The 19471-nt window shown below is 38.0% G+C and overlaps 1 protein-coding gene across 1 annotated transcript in view; it reads left to right on the forward strand.

Annotated features, from left to right (window-relative positions):
- Positions 1-17785, forward strand: part of LOC108512262 (WD repeat-containing protein 64-like) — a gene marked incomplete at its 3' end in the record, with an annotated part of 58193 nt that extends 40408 nt beyond the window's left edge. The window contains exons 6-7 of the mRNA XM_017847439.1: positions 15430-15597; positions 17637-17785. Of these exons, the coding sequence (XP_017702928.1) occupies positions 15430-15597; positions 17637-17785 (317 nt within the window). The remainder of the gene's footprint in view (positions 1-15429; positions 15598-17636) is intronic.
- Positions 17786-19471: the final 1686 nt, after the last annotated feature.

Genomic DNA, 19471 nt, shown 5'->3' on the forward strand with positions numbered 1-19471 from the left:
TCTTCGGCATTTGAGACTATAGGAGAAAGATTAATTATAGACTCAACCCTCAGAAAACTTAATAACTGAAAGAAATAGAAACTAATACAAGTCACCTTATTAGAACATTGTTCAGTGGTACTGAAAATTAACTACTAAACCTTATAAACAAGATTTTGACTCCTAGAGTAGTTCTTAAGCTGACAAGCCATAAGAAAAAGCCTTAAGGATTAGTGGTGGTACTTGAAGGATGGATGAGGGAGAGAAAAAGAGAACATGGGCAACATGAGCAAAAGTAGACAAGCAGGCACAATGATGACAGAAGGAGAGGTAGGCATGAATAGATCAGACACTGAATATTAGGGAAATAGAAACGAATAGGTCACATGGGAACATAAGGTTGGAAGATATGGGTCATGAAACATTGAAGGCTTTTGAGGAAACTTGGACAGACCCAATGCAGACAGCATTTAGGAAGTTTACTTGGTAGTTTGTTCAGCATGGATTGGAGGAGAAAGAAACTGCAATCAGACTGGCTAGTTAGAAGGTTTTTGATCATCAGAAAATGGAAATGATAAAGAAAGGACAGAAACAGGCAGCTCTCGGAAGCAACCGTCTTCAGGATTTGAGGTCTAAAAATATGGAATGATAAACCATCTTAGGATGTCTTATAGAACTTTCCACTTCTAGCTAGGGAATTTTTTATTTGAAGATTACAGATCCCCACCTGGCCCAGTGCACAGACTCTTCACAGCTCATCTCCTCCTCCTCCAGAGGATTCTTCATTCTGAGATACCCCAGGTTCTGCAACCAAAGACGAGTCTTTCTTTTAAAAAATGTTTTTGAAGTTTCTTTTGTTTGTTTGTTTGAGATGGACTCTCACTCACTGTGTCACCCAGGCTGGAGTTCAGTGGTCCGATCTTGGCTCACTGCAATCTCTGCCTCCCAGGTTCAGTGATTCTCGTGCCTCAGCCTCCCAAGTAGCTGGGATTACAGGCACGTGCCATCACGCCTGGTTAATTTTTATATTTTTAGTAGAGACGGGGTTTCACTGTGTTGACTAGGCTGGTCTCGAACTCCTGACCTCAAGTAATCCGCCCATCTGGGCATCCCAAAGTGCTGGGATTATAGGTGTCAGCCACCATGTCTGGCCTACCACAGAAGAGTCTTTCTTGCCAACGTTTTTCCTGAAATTTCCTTTATTTTTTGCCACTTCACCTTACATCAAACTCTTTATTTTGCCTCTTCCTCTGTCTAATTCAGATGGACTCTTCATTGCATTATTTGCAAGGTTCTCAATTTTGGCATTGCTCCTGAATTCTTCATCAAAATCTTGCTTTGCATTGCTGCCCACCTCGTGAACCAAACCTACCAATTTCTGTACCCATGTTAGAATTTGGGTCCTGCCTCTTACCTTCCCAAGCCTAGAAGGACATTTGAATGCCCCACATGAAAATTACATTTACGTATAAATGGAAATTAAAACATCCTTCTTGGGGCAAGCACTATATTGTTCATTCACCTTAGTATCTACTATAACACATAATACAATGTTTTGTAAGATTTTCTCTTTATCGCTGATTTTAAGCCATTTGATTATGATGTACCTTAGTTTTTCTTGGGGTGTGTGTATATATGTGTATGTGTTTATACTGGTTAAAATGCATTAAAATGCTTGGATTTGTGGATCTGTAGTTTTCATTAAACTTGGAAATTTTTCTATTGTTATTTTTTCAAGATTTTCTTTCTTCTCTCTCTCTTTTTTCTCTAGGACTCCAATTATTTGCCTTTCCAGAATTCTGTCCTATATTTTCTAGCTGCCTCATGGTCCTCTAACTCTAATCTTTGTTTCTCCAACTCTGGAGATTGCTAGGCTCTGTGTGGTTTCCTGCTCTGTGTGCTGATAGTTTGGAAATTTCTTCCAAGAAAGTCAGAGCGATTGTAGGGCCCACTTCATTTGTTTCTCTTCCTTCAGGGTTCACAGTTCTACTTTGCCTACTGTCAAAATCTGAAAATATTGTTGCTAATATTTGTCCAGTTTTCCAGTTGTTTATGGTGAGAGATTAAATTCAGTCCTTGTTATGCCATCATGGCTGGAAGCAGAAATCCAGCACAATGCTTTTTAAATAGTGAATATACAATAAATATTTGTCGATCAATTAGTCTCTTTCTTTTGTTGAGATCTTTCAGTCACCTTAACACCCTTTACCAGCTGCAAGGATAGGAACTTCTATGTGATATTCACCCAAAAAACATTTGCTAGGTAATTACTATGTAATAGGCACCATACTAAACACTAGCGTATTTCAGCTGAATTCTGTTATCTAGATCCATCCCAAGAAACTTAACTTCTAGCATCCGACTAAGAAGATTTTTAAATAATCTCTTCAAGGTTTGTTTATTATCATGTTCACTTTGAAGCACTCAAAACTAAGTAGCCAGTCAGTAACACTTAACAAAGTATCCTTCTGCACATGGTATTGTGTACTAGGAGCTCTGTGATAATTATTGTAGGGAACAATGGATAATTTATTTATCAAAGGATGCTGGAGTGAGTGTCTTGTTGAGATTGGTTAAGGGCAGAGAAGAACTGGAAACTTATCTATTGGTGCTGAGAAACTGAGTTGTATTTTAATATTAGTGTATGCCAGAATGAACTATCTGAAGTCCCGTGAAAGCATTATATTAATTTTCCTCTTCCTTTTTTCTTTTTTAAAGAATTTCACTTGTGTCTCTAATTAATAATTCCTATTAGTTTCCTCTATGGGATTTTATGTTTTGATTTTGAGCAAGAAAAGCCATTTTGCAGTTTGACTTTGAAGGTCTTAGATAAATTATTGGGTGAATTTTCACAAGAAAAGAGAAATACCAAAAGAAATTATGGTTAATATTTGTAGAATTTCTTTCTTTCTTTCTTTCTTTCTTTCTTTCTTTCTTTCTTTCTTTCTTTCTTTCTTTCTTTCTTTCTTTCTTTCTTTCTTTCTTTCTTTCTTTCTTTCTTTCTTTCCTTCCTTCCTTCCTTCCTTCCTTCCTTCCTTCCTTCCTTCCTTCCTTCCTTCCTTCTTTCTTTCTTTCTTTCTTTTCTTTCTTTCTTTCTTTCTTCTTTTTTTTTAATGGAGAGCCAGGAGTGGTGGTCCATGCCTATAATCCTAGCATTTCAGGAGGCCAAGGTGGGTAGACTGTTTGAGCCTAGGAGTTTGAGACCAGCCTGAGCAACAAGGCGAAACCCTGTCTCTATAAAAAACACAAAAATTAGCTGGGTGTGGTGGCATGGGCCTGTAGCCCTAGCTATCCAGGAGGCCAAGGCTGGAAGGATCACCTAGCCCAGGAGATTGAGGCTGCAGAGAGCCGTGACCACCACTATACTCCTCAGGTACCTCTGAAAGGTGAATATACTTCAGTCCTAACCAATGAAAGAATGCCTTTTCTTAGATTTAGCAATAGTGATTAGAAGCTTAAATATGACTTTTGGTTGTTGTTTGAAGCTCAGTTATTTCAATATGAGAAAAGAGAGAAAGACTGAAATGAAGAGGAAGGCAGAAGGAGGAAAGGCAGGATGGATTCAAATGTAATAGAGTGGGATTTGTAGTTGTTTTGGATTCTGCTCCTTTGTCTGCAAGATTTGCTGTATCAGGAGCGAGCAACCAATGGCTGTTTAATTTGGGATTCTCTTTACCCCAGTAACATGATTCGATATTCTTAGAACTCTTCATGAAATAGTTTTGGTGATTTTTGTCTCAGTGTGAGGAGGGAATATACAGTTGAGGAAAGAAAGAAATCCTTGAGCAAATATGCTAATAGTTTTATTGATGCTAAGGATAAAATATCTGTAAAATGAAATGTCACAGGAAAAACTCAGTTTCAGGCATAAGAGTATTAGCATACTGCTTTAAGATAAGGTTTAAATTTCTTATTTAAAACTTTGAAGGAGTGAATGTTTTCATCTTCTCTGAGTGGTTCTATGTCATATTTTAATGGAAAAATAATTACATTCTGAAATACTTGTAATTATAGAGATTTTGTGTAATAGTGCTAAGATATAAATGTTTTGAATTTCAGAGAATTTTCCTTTTTAATAATTTTCTCCTCATATAGACAGTATCATTGGAAACCTTGGAAACCATAGTCTGGGAATGCAGATATTGAAAGAATGAGGCCATGCGCGTTGTCTCATGCCTGTAATCGCAACATTTGGGCAGGCTGAGGTGGGCAGATCACCTGAGTTCAGGAGTTCGAGACCAGCCTGGCCAACATGGAGAAACCCTGTCTCTACTAAAAATACAAAAATTAGCCAGGTGTGATGGCGGGCGCCTGTAATCCCGGCTACTTGGGAGGCTGAGGCATGAGAATTGCTTGAACCTGGGAGGCAGAGGTTGCAGTGAGCCGAGATTGCACCATTGCCCATTGCACTCCAGCCTGGGTGACAGATCAAGACTTCATCTCTGGGGTGGCGGGGGTTGGGGAGGGAAGAAAGAAAGAATGAACATGAAATTGCCAGCAACAAAAGTCATTGATATTTTATTGCGTTGAAAATGTTTTCACCCATTTGACCAGGGCTAGAAGAAGACACAAAACAGTTTGAACTGTTGACAAAATCACTAATTACTTTTTTTGCTTTTTTTTTTTTGAGACAGTCTTGCTCTGTCACCCAGGCTGCAGTGGCACAATCTCGGCTCACCGCAACTTCCGTCTCCCAGGTTCAAGGGATGCTCTTGCCTCAGCCTCCCAAGTACCTGGGACTACAGGCACGTGCCACCATGCCTGGCTAACTTTTGTATTTTTAGTAGAGATGGGGTTTCATCATGTTAGCCAGGCTGGTCTCGAACTCCTGAACTCAGGTGATCCACCCACCTTGGCTTCCCAAAGTGCTGGGATTACAGGTGTGAGCCACCACACCCAGTTGCTAATTGCTACACTAATTAGTGGAACAAGTGCCAGAAAATTTAGAATACAGACTCCTCAGGGAGTCTTTATAATTGATAGGGGCTAAGTTGGCAGAGAAGCCAGATTTAGTATCTTGCTTGTGTGTGGCTCTACTTCCCTGCATCTAAATCAGTCTTCCAGACCCTACCGAGGTAGCTAGACCACACTGCCTTTCCTGCCAGTTCTGTCACTATGTTTAAAGTAGTTGAAATCCGCTGTGAGCAGTGACCCTGGTTTGAGGAAAGGGCTCTATGTCCTACAGCTTGTTCTGTAGCATGGTAGAAGAATATGATTCATTTGTATCATGGACATGGGCCTACTTGGCATTTTGAAAAGTAATTGAATTCATTGCATTATTATTTTAAAATATGGTAAGCAGTGCTGAATTCTTATTTTAAAGATAGAATAGATAGTTATACTTTATTTTTTAATTTAAAATTTTTTGTGGGTACAGAGTAGGTGTATATATTTATGTGGTACATGAGATGTTTTGATATTGGCATAAAATGTGAAATAAGTACAACCTGGGGACTGGGGTATCCATCACTTCAAGCATTTATACTTTGAGTTACAAACAATCCAATTACAGTCTTTGAGTTATTTAAAAATATACAATTACGTTATTATTGATTACAGTCACCCTGTTGTGCTGTCAAACAATAGCCTTACTCTTTTTAAGTATATTTTTTGGTAACAATCCTCAACTCCCCACTAGGCCCCCACTACGATTCCCAGCTTCTGATAAGTATCCGCCCACTCTCTATGTTCATGAGTTCAATTGTTTTGATATTTAGATCCTACAAACAAGTGAGAACATGCAATGTTTGTCTTTTCGTGCCTGGCTTATTTTGCTTAACATAACAAGATTTCTTCCCAATTCAGTCTTGGTGGGTTTTATGTATCTAAGAATTTTTTCATTTCTTCTAGATTTTCCAACTTATTGGCATATAGTTTGCTCATAGTAGCCATTAACGATCTTTTGAATTTCTGCAGTATCAGTCGTAATGTCTCCTTTTCCATTTCTGATTATATTTATTTAGATATGCTATCTTTTTTTCTTAGTCTGGCTAAAGCTTTGTCACTTTTGTTTAACTTTTCCAAAAATAAACTTTTTGTTTCATTAATCTGTATTTTTTTTCAATTTTATTGATTTCAGCTCTGATTTTTATTATTTCTTTTCTTCTACTAATTTTGGGTTTGTTTTATTCTTGCTTTTCCAGTTCTTTAAGACGCATCATTTGATTGTTCATTTGAAGTTTTCCTTTTGTTTTTTTTTTTGATGAAGACATTTTAGCTATAACCTTTCCTCTAAGTACTGCTTTTACTGTATCCCATAGGTATGTAGTTTTTCTATTATCATTTGTTTCCAGTAATTTTTCAATTTCCTTCTTAATTTCTTCACTGATTCACTGGTCATTCAAGAGACTATTGTTTAATTTCTATGTATTTGTATAGTTTCCAGAATTACTCTTGTTCTTAGTTTCTAGTTTTATTCATTGTAGTCAGAGAAAACACTCAATATTATTTCAATTTTTTGAATGCCTTCCGATATTTTTTGATACCTAACATACGGTATGTCTTTGAGAATGATTCATGTGCTGAGGAAAAGAATGTGTATTCTGCAGCTCTTGGATGGAATATTGTGTAAATATCTATTGGATCCATTTGGTCCATAGTGTAGATTAAGTGTGATGTTTGTTGATTTTCTTTCCAGAAGTTCTGTCCAATGCTGAAAGTGGGGTGTTGAGGTCTCCAGATATTATTGTATCGAGGTCTATCTCTCTCTTCAGCTCTAATAATATTTGCCTTATATATCAAAGTGCTCCTATGGTGGGTGCATTTATATTTAAAGTTTTTTGTATCCTCTTGCTGAATTGACCCCTTTATCATTACATGGTGATGTTCTTTGTATCTTCTTATAGTTTTTATCTTGAAATCCATTTTGTGTGATAAAAGTATAGTGACTCCTACTCTTTTTTGGTTTTCACTGACATGGAATATCTCTTTCATCCCTTTTATCCTCCATGTTTCAGTCTATGTGTGCCTTTATAAGTGAAGTGTGTTTCTTGAAGATCACATATCAATGCATGTTGTTTTTTTGCCTATTCAGACAGTCTGTGTCTTTGATTAAAGAGTTTAATCCATTTACATTCAATATTATTAATGGTGAGTAAAAACTTACTCCTGCCATTTTGTGCTTTGTTATCTGGTTTTCTCTTCCTTCTCTCTTTCCTCCTTATGTTCCTCTAATGAAGGTGGTTGTCTCTGGTGATGATTTAGTTTCTTGCTTTTCTTTGTATATTCATATGTTTTTTGGTTTGAGGTTACCATGAGACTTGCAAATACCGTCATATAACCCATTATTTTAAGCTGAGAACAACACTATTTGCATAAAGAAACACAAAGAAAACTAATCAAAACTCTACACTTTAACTTCATCCCTCTGCTTTTTATCTTTTTGTTGTTTCTATTTATATCTTATTGTACTATGCCTTGAAAAGTCATAGTTATTAGTATTGATTGGTTCATCATTTAGTCTTTCTATTTCAGATAAGAGTAGTTTACACAGCACAGTTACAGTGTTAGGATATTCTGTGGTTTTCTGTGCTCTTACTATCACCAGTGAGTTTTGTACCTTCAGGTGTCTATTCATTGCCCATGAATGTCCTTTTCTTTCTGATTAAAGTATTCTTAGCATTTCAGACCTCAGACCTGATCTGAGAAAATTCTCTGGATTACCAGAGACTCTTGTTCTCTCCCTTACTTTCTCCCAAACATACAAAGTCTCTCTCTCTCTCTGTTCTGAGCCACCTAAAGCTGGGGGTGGAGTGACACAAGCACCCCAGTGGCCACGACTACTGTGACTGTGCTGGGTCAGACCTGAAGCCAGCACAGTGCTAGGTCTCACTCAAGACCTGCTTTAACCACTCCCTGGCTACTGCCTATGTTCACTCAAGGCCCTGGGGCTCTGCAATAAGCCAATGCTAAATCCAGCCAGGCCTGTGTCTTTGCCTTTAGGGCAGCAAGGTCCCCCAGCCTCTGAGTGGGTCCCAAAATGCCATCTGCAAGTCAGGGACTAGAGTCAAAAACTTTAGAAGTCTACCTGGTGTTCTCTTATTGCAGCTGAGCTGGCACTCAAACAATAAGATGCAGTTCTTCCCACTCGTTACTCCTTTTTCCAAAGGCAGAGAAGCCTCACCCTGTAGCCACTGCTCCCCCAGGCCAAGAAGAGTACTTCCAGACTACTGTTGATGTTCTCTAATGGCCCACTGTTTCTTAAGTCAGATTGTCTGAATGCTGCCTGACCTGGGGCTTACCCTTCAGGGCAGTGGACTCCTCTTTGGACAAGGGCAGGTCAGAAATTCCATCCAAGAGTCAAGTCTTGGAATTGGGGATGCTAAGAGCCTGCTTGGGTGCTCTACACCCCCGTGGCCATGCTGGTACCTAAGGTGCAAGACAAAGTTCCCTTTACTTTTCCCTCTGCTTTTCTCAAGCAGGAGGAGTTTTTCCCCATAGCCTCCACAGCTAGTAATATGCCGAGTCTCACCTGAAGCCAGCAAGTCTCAGAGGCTCATCCAAAGCCCTTGATATAATACTTGGATATTGCATCAGGGCATGAGGGCTCTTCAGTTAGCAGGTGATGAATGCTGCCAGAAATGGCTCCTTTCCTTCAAGGCAGTGGGTTCCCTTCTGGCCCAGGTTGTGTAGAAGTGTCATCCAGGAATGAGGGCCTGGGATGGGGGGCCTTACAACTCTGACCAATGTCCTCTCCTGCTATGGCTGAGCTGGTATCCTAGATGCAAGGCAAAGCCCTCCCCACTCTTCCCTCTCCTCTCCTCAAGTGAAAGGAAGGCACCTGTTTTGGAGCCGTGAGCTCTGCAGCCTAGGGTTAAGAGAGGGTGATGCTAGCCCTCCCTTGGCTGCCCCAGCTGGTGTCTCAGTATGTCATGCCCCCTCAGTCCATTGTCTCTGGGCCTAGTTCCTCACAAGGACTCACCTATGAGTTGCAGTCTTCATAGCCTAGAGCTTTATGGCATTTCAAGATTATTTGGAGACAAAGAGTTCTGTAGCCCTCAGTGGTGAGGTTTACTGACGCTCAAGGTCAGACCCCTGGGCTGGACAATTCCCCTCTGCTAAGGTTCCCTCTGTGGGTGGGCATCAGTTGAGTTTGGTCCAGGTTTCCTTTCTGCTCCACCAGGACAGCACAGAGTTCAATGCCACACAATTGCTGTGCTCTCTCTCCCCCAGTTCCCAGAGAAGCTCTCAGCACCACGCAGCTGCTGCTAGGGGTGGGGAAGGGTGGTGTTGGTGATTCAGGACTGTTTTTTTTTTTTTCTATCTCTTCAGTGCTTCTTTCAATGATATGAAGTGAAAACCAGGTACAATGAGGGCTCATCTAATTTTTGTTTTGTATAAAAGTGTTTTTTCTGTGTAGATTGTTAACTTGTTGTCCTTGCCTGGGTAGAGGGGAGAATTGGTGGAGCCTTCTTTCCTACCCTGCCACAATGTCTATCAGTTGGCAAATGTGATAGAGTGCCATATTTTATCTTACTCTAAGTGCACTTAATGGCATTACTTACTTAGTTTTTAGGTATCACCTTTCATTTTCAAATCACTTTCCCACATGAACTAATTGCTGTTACACAGGGTCATTGTGACAGCACACATGAGGACAAAGATCGATGGCAGGGTTCCTTAATATCCTTTTTTATGACTGTGTGGCAAGAGAATTAAAGAGTTGAAAGTCAGCATCTTAATGGACAAATATAATCAAGTTGTTTTTTTTCTCTATGATGTTATATAAAAGTAATTTTAAAATATTTTCCTCTACCAATTCCAAAACTTACTGAGAATATTAACAAGAATCATTTATTTTACCAGCTTATCCTATTCTTTAGCTTGATATTTTTAAAACTTTTCCATCATGACCTATCATTTCCTTACCTCAATTCAAGAAATGAGAAAAACATTTTTATTTATCAGATAGTTTGATTTTAAGGAAATGGCTTTTCTCTCACCTTTTACTCAGGCATTCTCAAGAACTCTGGCATTCTACAATTTAATCAGAAACAAGTTGTATATTGGTTTAGACATTAAGTGTGAATTGTTGAGCCTCCAATATGTAACACTTCAGGCCCATAAATGTCGTTTTGTAACCTGGAGATTTAAATCGTAAAGCAATACTTCGGATGCCAGAGCAGCATACACTTCCTTCTATGCCTTTCTTTATAACTTGAAAACTAAAGATGATAGTTGGATGAAATGGGGAAACACATGACGAAGTAATTTTCTGGGTAGGAATATTTTATTATGATTGTATTGTAATTATATTATGGGATTTCCATGCACTTGAAGACATAATTGTAGTATTATGTTATATAATTTAGGTCTTATAATATTGTTTTACTGAGTGTCAGGTTATAATAACCCTTTTTTGTAAACAAAGAGAATATTTTCAGTGAGGCTGCTTCCTGAATGAGAACCATTGCCATCAGATTTTATACTATTGGAACTTCTAGTACAGTAGTAGTAGTAGTGCAGCAGGTAATCATGGGACTTTATGTCCCTGAAATTAATTGCTCTCTAATAAAGGATTCTCCTTTATAGGAATGAATTACTTCCCAGATCCTTGCCTTTCTTTCTCTTCCTCCCTTATTTCTTTTTTCTTCCCTCTCTCCCTTTTTTCCTCCCTCCCTCTCTCTTTTCCTCACTCCCTCCCTTTTTTCCTTTCTTCCTTCCTTTTATTAAGAAGAAAGGAGGGAAAACGATGAGAGAGACCAAGGAGGACATAGGAATACTGTTCCCTTGGGGATCAGAGTGAAGCGATCAGGGAAGGGAAGACTCAAGACAAATTAGGGGCTTGGTATGGTATTGAGGGTATGGGAACAGAAAGGTAGTTGGTGATAGGAAGAACCTCAGATCTGGACCTGTGATACACATCGCAGTGAGGCTTAGTAGAAAAGATGGAGGCGATAGCATAGGTAAGGAGAGTTGACAGCCAAACAGGACTGGGTTCAATCTCTTCTCCACCTCCAATTAGCTTCGTGCCCTTAAGCAAGTTGGCTTTCAGATTGCTATCTTCTCATTAGGAAACTTGGAATAATTTACCCACTAAAGATTATTATAGGGTGGGAGCACCCAGAGTGGTACTTGTACATGGGAGCGATTCAAAAAATAATCTAATAATTATTTAAAGTAGTCATAGGTCAAAGAGAAATTCCATATGGGGGATAAGCAATAAACGTACTGTTGGGGCTCTGAAAATGATACCCAAAAATGAAAACCTCAGAAGCAGCCTCAGGAGCAAAGTCACTCTCTGACCTTCTCCTGCCTGTCTGTCTCTCCTGCTCATAGGTCATAGCCAGGTCATAGAAGCTAGAACTCCTTCTATGAGGAGCCAGGTCATAGAAGCTGGAACTCCTTTTCCCCAGAGGTAGCCGTAAAGTCTAAAAATATTATTCTAACATTCCCCTACTTTTAGTGTAACAACTGACCATAAAGAAATGGAATGACATCCCTCATTCTAGAGTGGTCCTACCCCATACCCAGGAGAAAGGAATGCCATATACAGAAGTCAAGAAGAATTGAACAGACAAAACTTGCTGGGTTTTCCACCCAGTCTATTTCCATTAACGCATATTCCTTTTTCCCAATCGCATTTCTACATGGCTCTCCCTGCATCATAGAACCTAAGTATAAAAATGGACAGTGTCTTGTATATCTTTGGGTCTTCATTCTGAAGGTTCCTGTGTCATGTAAATCTATGATCAAATGAATTTTTTGTGCTTTTCTTTTGTTAACCTGTCTTTGGTTATAGGGGTATTGGCCATGACATTTATCATGAGGAGGAAAGGGGCCACTGTCCTCTCTACCCTTATAACACCATCCAGGTAAATTCTAGGCAGAGTGGAGAAACAGAGCATTTTGGCCTTTGGAAGCACTTTTGTGTTTCATGACACACTTCCCAGTGAGTTATTCAGTGAGTCAGCTCTGTAAGCCAGCTCTACTCTGGTCCCCTTTCTGAATGTCTCCTTTGTATCCTGTTCTCTCTTTATTTTCCTCTTAGAAATTATGTTCTGCTATTAGCAGTATGCCAGTATCAAGGGCCAGTTACACTCATTTACATTAAAGAAGTAGAAGCTTAAAAGAGGAGCCTAAGTGGGTATTGACTAACACAAAGGACGTACATCATTAGTAATAGAAATTTTAAGAACCACTTGAGGAAGCAGGTGAAGAATAATTTCTCACTCCAAAATTACCTGTGGCTGGAGGTTTATCACCTAAGTTCCTCAGAACTATTATGGTTGGGCTTTATGAGTATAGTGAGGAGGTTCTCAAGATCATGATATTTTATATAAAATTTTGTGTGCATGTATACCTTTCTGATGGAGAGGGTCTACAGTTTTCATAAGATTCCCAAAGGGATGTTCGACCTCCCAAATTTTGAGAACTATGGATTAATATACTCTCTAGAGTATAAAATAATGGCAACACTTGCATTCTAGTGCTTTGCTACTTTGTGTGGTTCTCAGAGAGCATCAGGAGCAACACCTGGGGATATGAGAAATGCAGAATCTCAGGTTTACATTGAATGAGAATCTGCATTTTCACATGGTGATTTGTGTGAATGTTGAAATTTGAGAAGCCGCATTCCCATAGTCAAGAGGTCAGGCCCTGTATTCTGAATTCGTACTCTGGCTCTGCCAAATACTAGTGTCCTAAGCTTCGATTTATAATATTGCATGTCATAACACCAAACTTAAGAGTTAATCTCAGAACTTCAGACCTGAGTTTGACAATTACTTGCTGACTTTGGCAAATCATTGAAACTGTGTGGATGAATCTCTATTTCTTTACCTATGAGATATAGAAGTAGATTAGCTCTTTTTCAGCTCTCAATTCTGGAGTTTACCTTTTGTTTCCCACACAGGTGATTTGTAATGGCCTCTCATCTATTGAAATGGTTTTTGTCAACATTCACCAAATGTCTCTTAAACGCTGAAAGGCACACTGATTTCTTTCTTCTTTGAAATTCTCTTATACATTTTGTATCATTCAATTTATCACTTTATGATGTGCTAAAATTGTCTCTAATTATTTGATTTACATGTTTTTTTCTTCCAAGTTTGGGGCCATATAATTGAAGTCCAGGCTACGTCTAGTCTATTTCTTTCCTTGTTATCTTTATCATAGCACAGAACACATTGTAGATGCCCAATACATCTTTGAGGATTGAATGCCATGTTTTGAGAGACGGTATCTGTAAATGACACATTGAATAGTCTCAACTTCATTAATTTAGTTATAAATTGGTTGTGTTAAGCCATTTATTTCCTAGGGAGATAGCTATGAAATTTTCTAAATCAAGCTGTTTACATATCAATATGAGCTCTTGAATGAATAAATCCTAGTTACATTTAGAAACAGCCCAGTTGAATAGGTAAGAGGAAAAGGAATGCATTGAGCTATTTTCCTGCTTCTCAGAACTTTCTTGCCTTTAGTAATTGGAAATGTATAAATACCTATGTGTGTGTGTGTACATATATATATATATATATATATGCACATACACATATTACAAATATATGCGTGTATATATACTCTATATGTATATGTATACACACATACACACACAGAGCAAATTAATTTATTATACAAAAATGGTAAAACTGGATACTGTTTTTAACTCTTTAATAAGGGATGCTCTTTTTATGAAGCAGAAATTTATTCTCATAGTTCTGGAGGCTGGGAGTAAAAGATTAAGGCACCGTCAGATTTGCTGTCTGGTGGGGACCTACTTTCTGCTTCCTAGACAGTGCCTTCCACCTGTGCCCTCACATAGTAGGAGGAGCAGACAAGCTTCCTTGGACCTCCTTTATAAGGGCATTCGGCTCATTCTTGAAGGTTCTACTCTCCTGACCTAATTACCTTTCAAAATGTCCACCTCCTTGTATCATCATCTTGTGGGTGAAGGTTTCAACATATGAATTAGGTGGTTGGGGGGTGGGGAGAAGGCCAGAAATACAAGCATTCAGACCATAGCAGTGCCCATTAAGAATTGTGAAGGGTCTAAACTTTTATGTTATTTTCTAGTTACCTATTAACAAGTTTGCTTACCATTTCCAGCATAATGAGCAATACAAATATTGTGATGCTTACTTGCAGAAAGAAATGTTAAAAATCTCACAATGACAGAAGACTTAAGACTTCCATGTCAGAGAGAAAAAAAGACTATGATTCTCAAGAGAGCAACAGCATAAATATTATCACATTTATTTCAGTTCCCCTGGCCATCAAGTCCACAGAGGCAATGCAGATGGGCCCAGACAAATCCCTGCACAGGCACTGTATTCCATTACAGTAAAGGAACCCCAAACCTAAGGAATCTGAATCTTTTATGTTGGACAGAAGGCATGCCTAACTTTTGCTCCAGAGGAAGACATTATCTTTATTATTCTGGGCAAAGGGAGACGCTATCTTTACATTCTATGGCTGTTTGCTATGCAAACAAAAACTCTTTGAAAAGATAATCCACAACAAAGGGCAGTGAGTTCTTAGCTTCACCAGAAGTGCAGAAATGCTAGCAATCCATCGAGAATTGACTCCCCAGAATACGTTACCCCTGATTCTACATAATAAATTGATCACAAATATTTCTGAGCCACTCTACTAAAACAAACTTCCCTTAAGCTTTATCAAGCAACAGCATCCCTCTTTGTGTGGGGCAGGAATTTGATCTTGAGGTCAAATAAGAAATCCTCCAACTGTGGGACACAAATAGTTGAGCACAATGCCAAAGAGAACTTCTGCCTAACCACAGAGGGCATGGTGGTTTCAAGTTGATCAAAAAGCAGCTATGGCTATTCATTGGCCTTCTGGAGCCTGTGGGTGTGAGAGTAATGGCAAGGTTCTCCTGACAAAAGGTAGTAGGATCTTTATCCTTGCTTGGAAAGTGTGAATTTGCTCCACAATGTCTGGCACTGGCTCATCAGGAATGCAGAAGAGCCACTTTGACCTGAACCTGTAGCTTTGTTTGTGAATCTTGGCAAGGAGTTGAGTCCTGGCCATTTCACTCTCCAACAGTTTAGATCAGTCAAAATTTAAATAAACCATTGTTTAGGCATGAGCTGGACCTTTGGGGAGCAGCAGATGGTTGATAAGCTCCTGCTTGTCCCAGACCCAGGAGGAAGAACATAGGAATTTGGCCAATTACTCATCTTACAGCTTCAGAACCCCATATGATTATTGTGATTAACATTGTTTCATGCCATGTGTTCCAATTTTTAAAACTTCAAGGTATCTCTAGATTGGGGGCAAAGTCAGAATGTAGAATTTCCTGTAACTTCTCAATGGAATTATTTTGTGGGAGGTGGAAGAAGGGGTTTGTGAGGTGTTTTTTAAGTGTCAGTTTGTATCATCATACTTTGAGTTTAATTTTTAACTTTATATGTTAAAACAGTTCCATTTTACTAATATCTTGTGAAGAATCAACTAAAGATTGTTTTTCTCTTTTTAATTTTTTATTAGTTACTTACAATGCATCTTTAGATGCTATCATTTCCAGTACAACCAGCAATACAAATAGTGTGGTGCTAGCTTGGAGAGAGAAATCAAAAAAGCATCTTAATATGACATCCTTCAACATTGCCCAGGGCATTCATGCTTTTGATTATCACTCTCGGCTCAATTTAATTGGTAGGTAAAATAAATCTTGATAACTGTGAGGGCCTCATAAATAGTCTGGGGTGCATTTGTATGCATGGAGCCTTCTCCACCTTGTTGTTTTATTGCTAGAGAGACCATCTTGAGCAGCTCACATTTTATTGCCTGAGAATGTCTGATAATGATGCATTATGATGGGCAGTGTATATGAACTACATTGGGGTAAAAATATGAGAAAGTGCCCAATGCTTTAATGAGTCTTTTTTATTACAATTGGTGAAGGGTGCAAAATGATATAGAGAAGGAAGACAGTTTGTGCAGCTTCTACCATTCTGCCATCTTCCTAACACCACTAAATGCTCCACCCAAACAAATGCATTTTTTCATTGCTACTACTACAGCTACCACTACCAGTGCATGCACACACACACACACACACACACACACACACACACCCCATACACAAGGGAACTGCAAAATGTAGACTGTTTTTCAATTACCTTTCAGAATACAATCTCTAATGATTTTTGAAAATGTTCAGATTATCCTAAGTTTGTTTAGTAGGGGGGAGTTCTTTCGATGTAAAAAAAAAGTATATTTTAGCTGAGGAAGTATAAAGTTTCTCAGGCATTAACTATTTAAATTAAAAATTTAGATATTCTGAAAGCTGATAGTTTGATATACATATATGATATTAGTTCAAACATAAAAATGAAGTATAGATGTATTATTGAAAAATTAATATGGTAGTTACAGAGCATACACATGGTCTACAGAATGGGTCATATTAACTCACATTCAATAGTTGTCATTCATACAAAGAGTATTAATATTAGCTAAGGAGCTGTGTCCATAAAATTCCCAAAATAATACCTGACAATCGCAGTAACAGATACCTTGAATATGAATTCATGAATATGCCAACATCAAATCTTCAAGGAGTACTGTAGATTTATTAGAGAAGGATAGAGGAGTTGGTGACTCATTTTGGCAAGGACTCAAATAGCAACTATTTAATATATTGATTGGTTAATCATTTCAGTCTCTGTATAATAATAATTACTTTGTACCTGCTATAGTGCTGGAAAAAATAAGGATGATTAAGTTCAGCTCCACAACTGGCCCTAAACTAGGAAGCAACAAAGAGTATTGTGTTGTATTGAATAGATACATTTCCTGCTCTTGAAGAGCTCCCTAAATATAACTGATTGATGTACAAAAATTAATTCCATTAATAAAGCAGGCCAAAAGTATATTTGTGCTGCTTGTTTGCTTGCACGTACAGTCGTGCATTGCTTAGTGATGGGGATAGAAAGGCATCATTAGGTGATTTTCCATTGTGTGAACATCACAGAGTGTACTTACACAAAGAGATGGTGTAGCCTACTACACAGCTAAGCTATACGCTATAGCCTATTGCTCCTAGGCTACAAACTTCTATAGCATGTGACTTATTAAACACTGTAGACAATTGTAACACAATGGTATTTATGTATCTAAACATATAAAAGGTACAGTAAAAATACCATATTATAGTCTCAGGGGACCATATTCGTATATGCTGTATGTTGTTGACTGAAATGTTATGAAATGCATGACTGTACTTGATTATTTGATAATATGTCTTTTTATACTTTTTAATTAATTTGTGAACTTTCAACATTGTTTTCTTTCTTTCTTACTCCTGGGATACCTTTAACACTGCCTACATTTCTAGGTGAAGCTGGCTGGAGAGGGGAAATATCAGGATTAGAAAGAAGGATTCTGTCCCCTCCTGGTTGGGCTGTTGGTTGGTTTCTAAATGGGACTATATGTTTTCTTTCACCTCATACATAGCCTTTTCCCCTTGAGGAATTTTTTCTTCCCTACTCCCTCCATTTCAACTATTTCTATTGACAGAACTAATCCCCTATTAGCCTGGTCTAGTTAGACAACGGCAAAACAGGGTGCATTAGTCAACCTACAGTTGACATTTGTCAAGCTACAGTTACATGGTAAACTCATTTCACAAAGAAAATGCTGTGGGCTATTTATGCTATTAAAAACTTTTTTTTCTTTCTAATTCTGATTAGCAACTGCTGGCATTAACAATAAAGTTTGCCTTTGGAATCCCTATGTTGTCTCTAAACCAGTGGGTGTCCTTTGGGGCCACTCAGCCAGTGTAATAGCCGTCCAATTCTTTGTGGAAAGAAAACAACTTTTCAGCTTCTCCAAGGATAAAGTAAGTAACATTGTTCTTTTAATTAATTTAGTTTTGCTTCCCTGGTTCCTACCCAAATCAATTCTGGGATCTGAATTTCTCTGAGAGATTGTGTCAGCTTTTAAAATAGACTGGCTAGCTACTTATGTTTTTGGAAATCTATATTTGGAAAAGGTGTTGGTTGATGGTTACTTAACAGTAGTCCTAGACAACTGGGCAAAGTATTTCATTAAATTTTTTCAAATCATATACTCAGGGATTTAATCTTTATTCGACTCTCAATATGTCACACCTTGACAGCTTCCAATGTTCTCACAAATTCAATAGAAAAAACAGAAAATGAAATGTTGCTTTGAAAAGATAGTGGCCAGGCATAGTCAATTAGATATTATTGCTTTGGTATTGAAGAGACTCAGTTAATTAGAAATTGAAGTTAATCTGAAGAATATCAAACACATTAAGAACCTTTTCATTAAATGTATCAGTTCATCTTTGTTTTATGATATTGATGGGATATTTTAAATATGGTGGAAAAAAATATGGCACTGGAGTCATAGAGTCCAGGTTGAATCCTGACAACACTATTTATCACTTATATCCACTTAGGCAAATTTCTCCTCTGAGTCTTGACTTTTGTTCCTTGGTAAAATTTCAATCTTACTTAATGCCCAACTTAAAGATCCAGTTAACGTGATAGATTTCAAGATAGTTGGTTATGAAGAGGAGGGTGCATATAAAGTGTTTTGATGATAGTCTTTGAGATTCTTTGAGTGAATATAAATTTTGGTGTATTCAAAATATATGCAAATATAATTTACATAGAAATTCATCTTCAACTCCTTAGCCACACCCCATAAATTCTACCAAAAATTCTACCAAAATTAACCACCATAAATTCTACCAAACTTACTTATTTTACTGTATTACCTAGTATGTAAACCTTTTCTTGAACTTCAACAATCAACTGCCATTTCCTGTTGATTTTATCATCAAAATATGTTGATCAGTTTCACCTCTACATCTCAGCTGCTACTGCTATAATGCAAAATTTTATCTTCTTTTCCCCAAAATACTGCAAAGATTTTCTAACATATCTCTTTATTTTCAGACTGATCTGACTCTAATCTGCCCTCCATTCTGCTAATTTGCAAGTAGCTTGCAGAACAATTTTTCAGTCTTTCATCTCTGCCCTCTATGTAAATATGAACTCCAAAATTCTTAAACTTTTATACAAAGCTCCCCCATCTACTAGTCCCGCTTCACTTCCCATCTTTCTCTTTCAAATTCATTTAATGCTCCAGTCGTATTAAATTATTATCTTTTCTCACCATGCAGTTTCATGGCTTTGCAATGTGCTCTTCCTTCTGCTTTCAACTCCCTGTCTTCTATTAATTGGCAGATGCCTATTTATCCTCCACATTTTAGACTTTTTGAAGTCTCTTATGCAGACATAGGTGTTTCTTTCTGTGTGCTCCTGTTGCATTTGTGTGTCTCTCATTACAGCATGTATCATGCTGTACTGATATTGTTAGTTTGCTTTCTTAAGACGCATTGATACTGAAAATGTAAAATAGGGATGGAGCAAGATTATGGAATAGAAAACCCCACCAAAGGTACCCCCCTTAGAATTTAACAACAATCTCCACATACACAAAAACACCTTCATAAGAACCAAAAAAATTAGGTGCGCACTCACAGTGCCTGGTT

This window comes from Rhinopithecus bieti, unplaced genomic scaffold, assembly GCF_001698545.2.
Source record: "Rhinopithecus bieti isolate Rb0 unplaced genomic scaffold, ASM169854v2 scaffold_30204, whole genome shotgun sequence".
Classification (NCBI taxonomy): domain Eukaryota; kingdom Metazoa; phylum Chordata; class Mammalia; order Primates; family Cercopithecidae; genus Rhinopithecus; species Rhinopithecus bieti.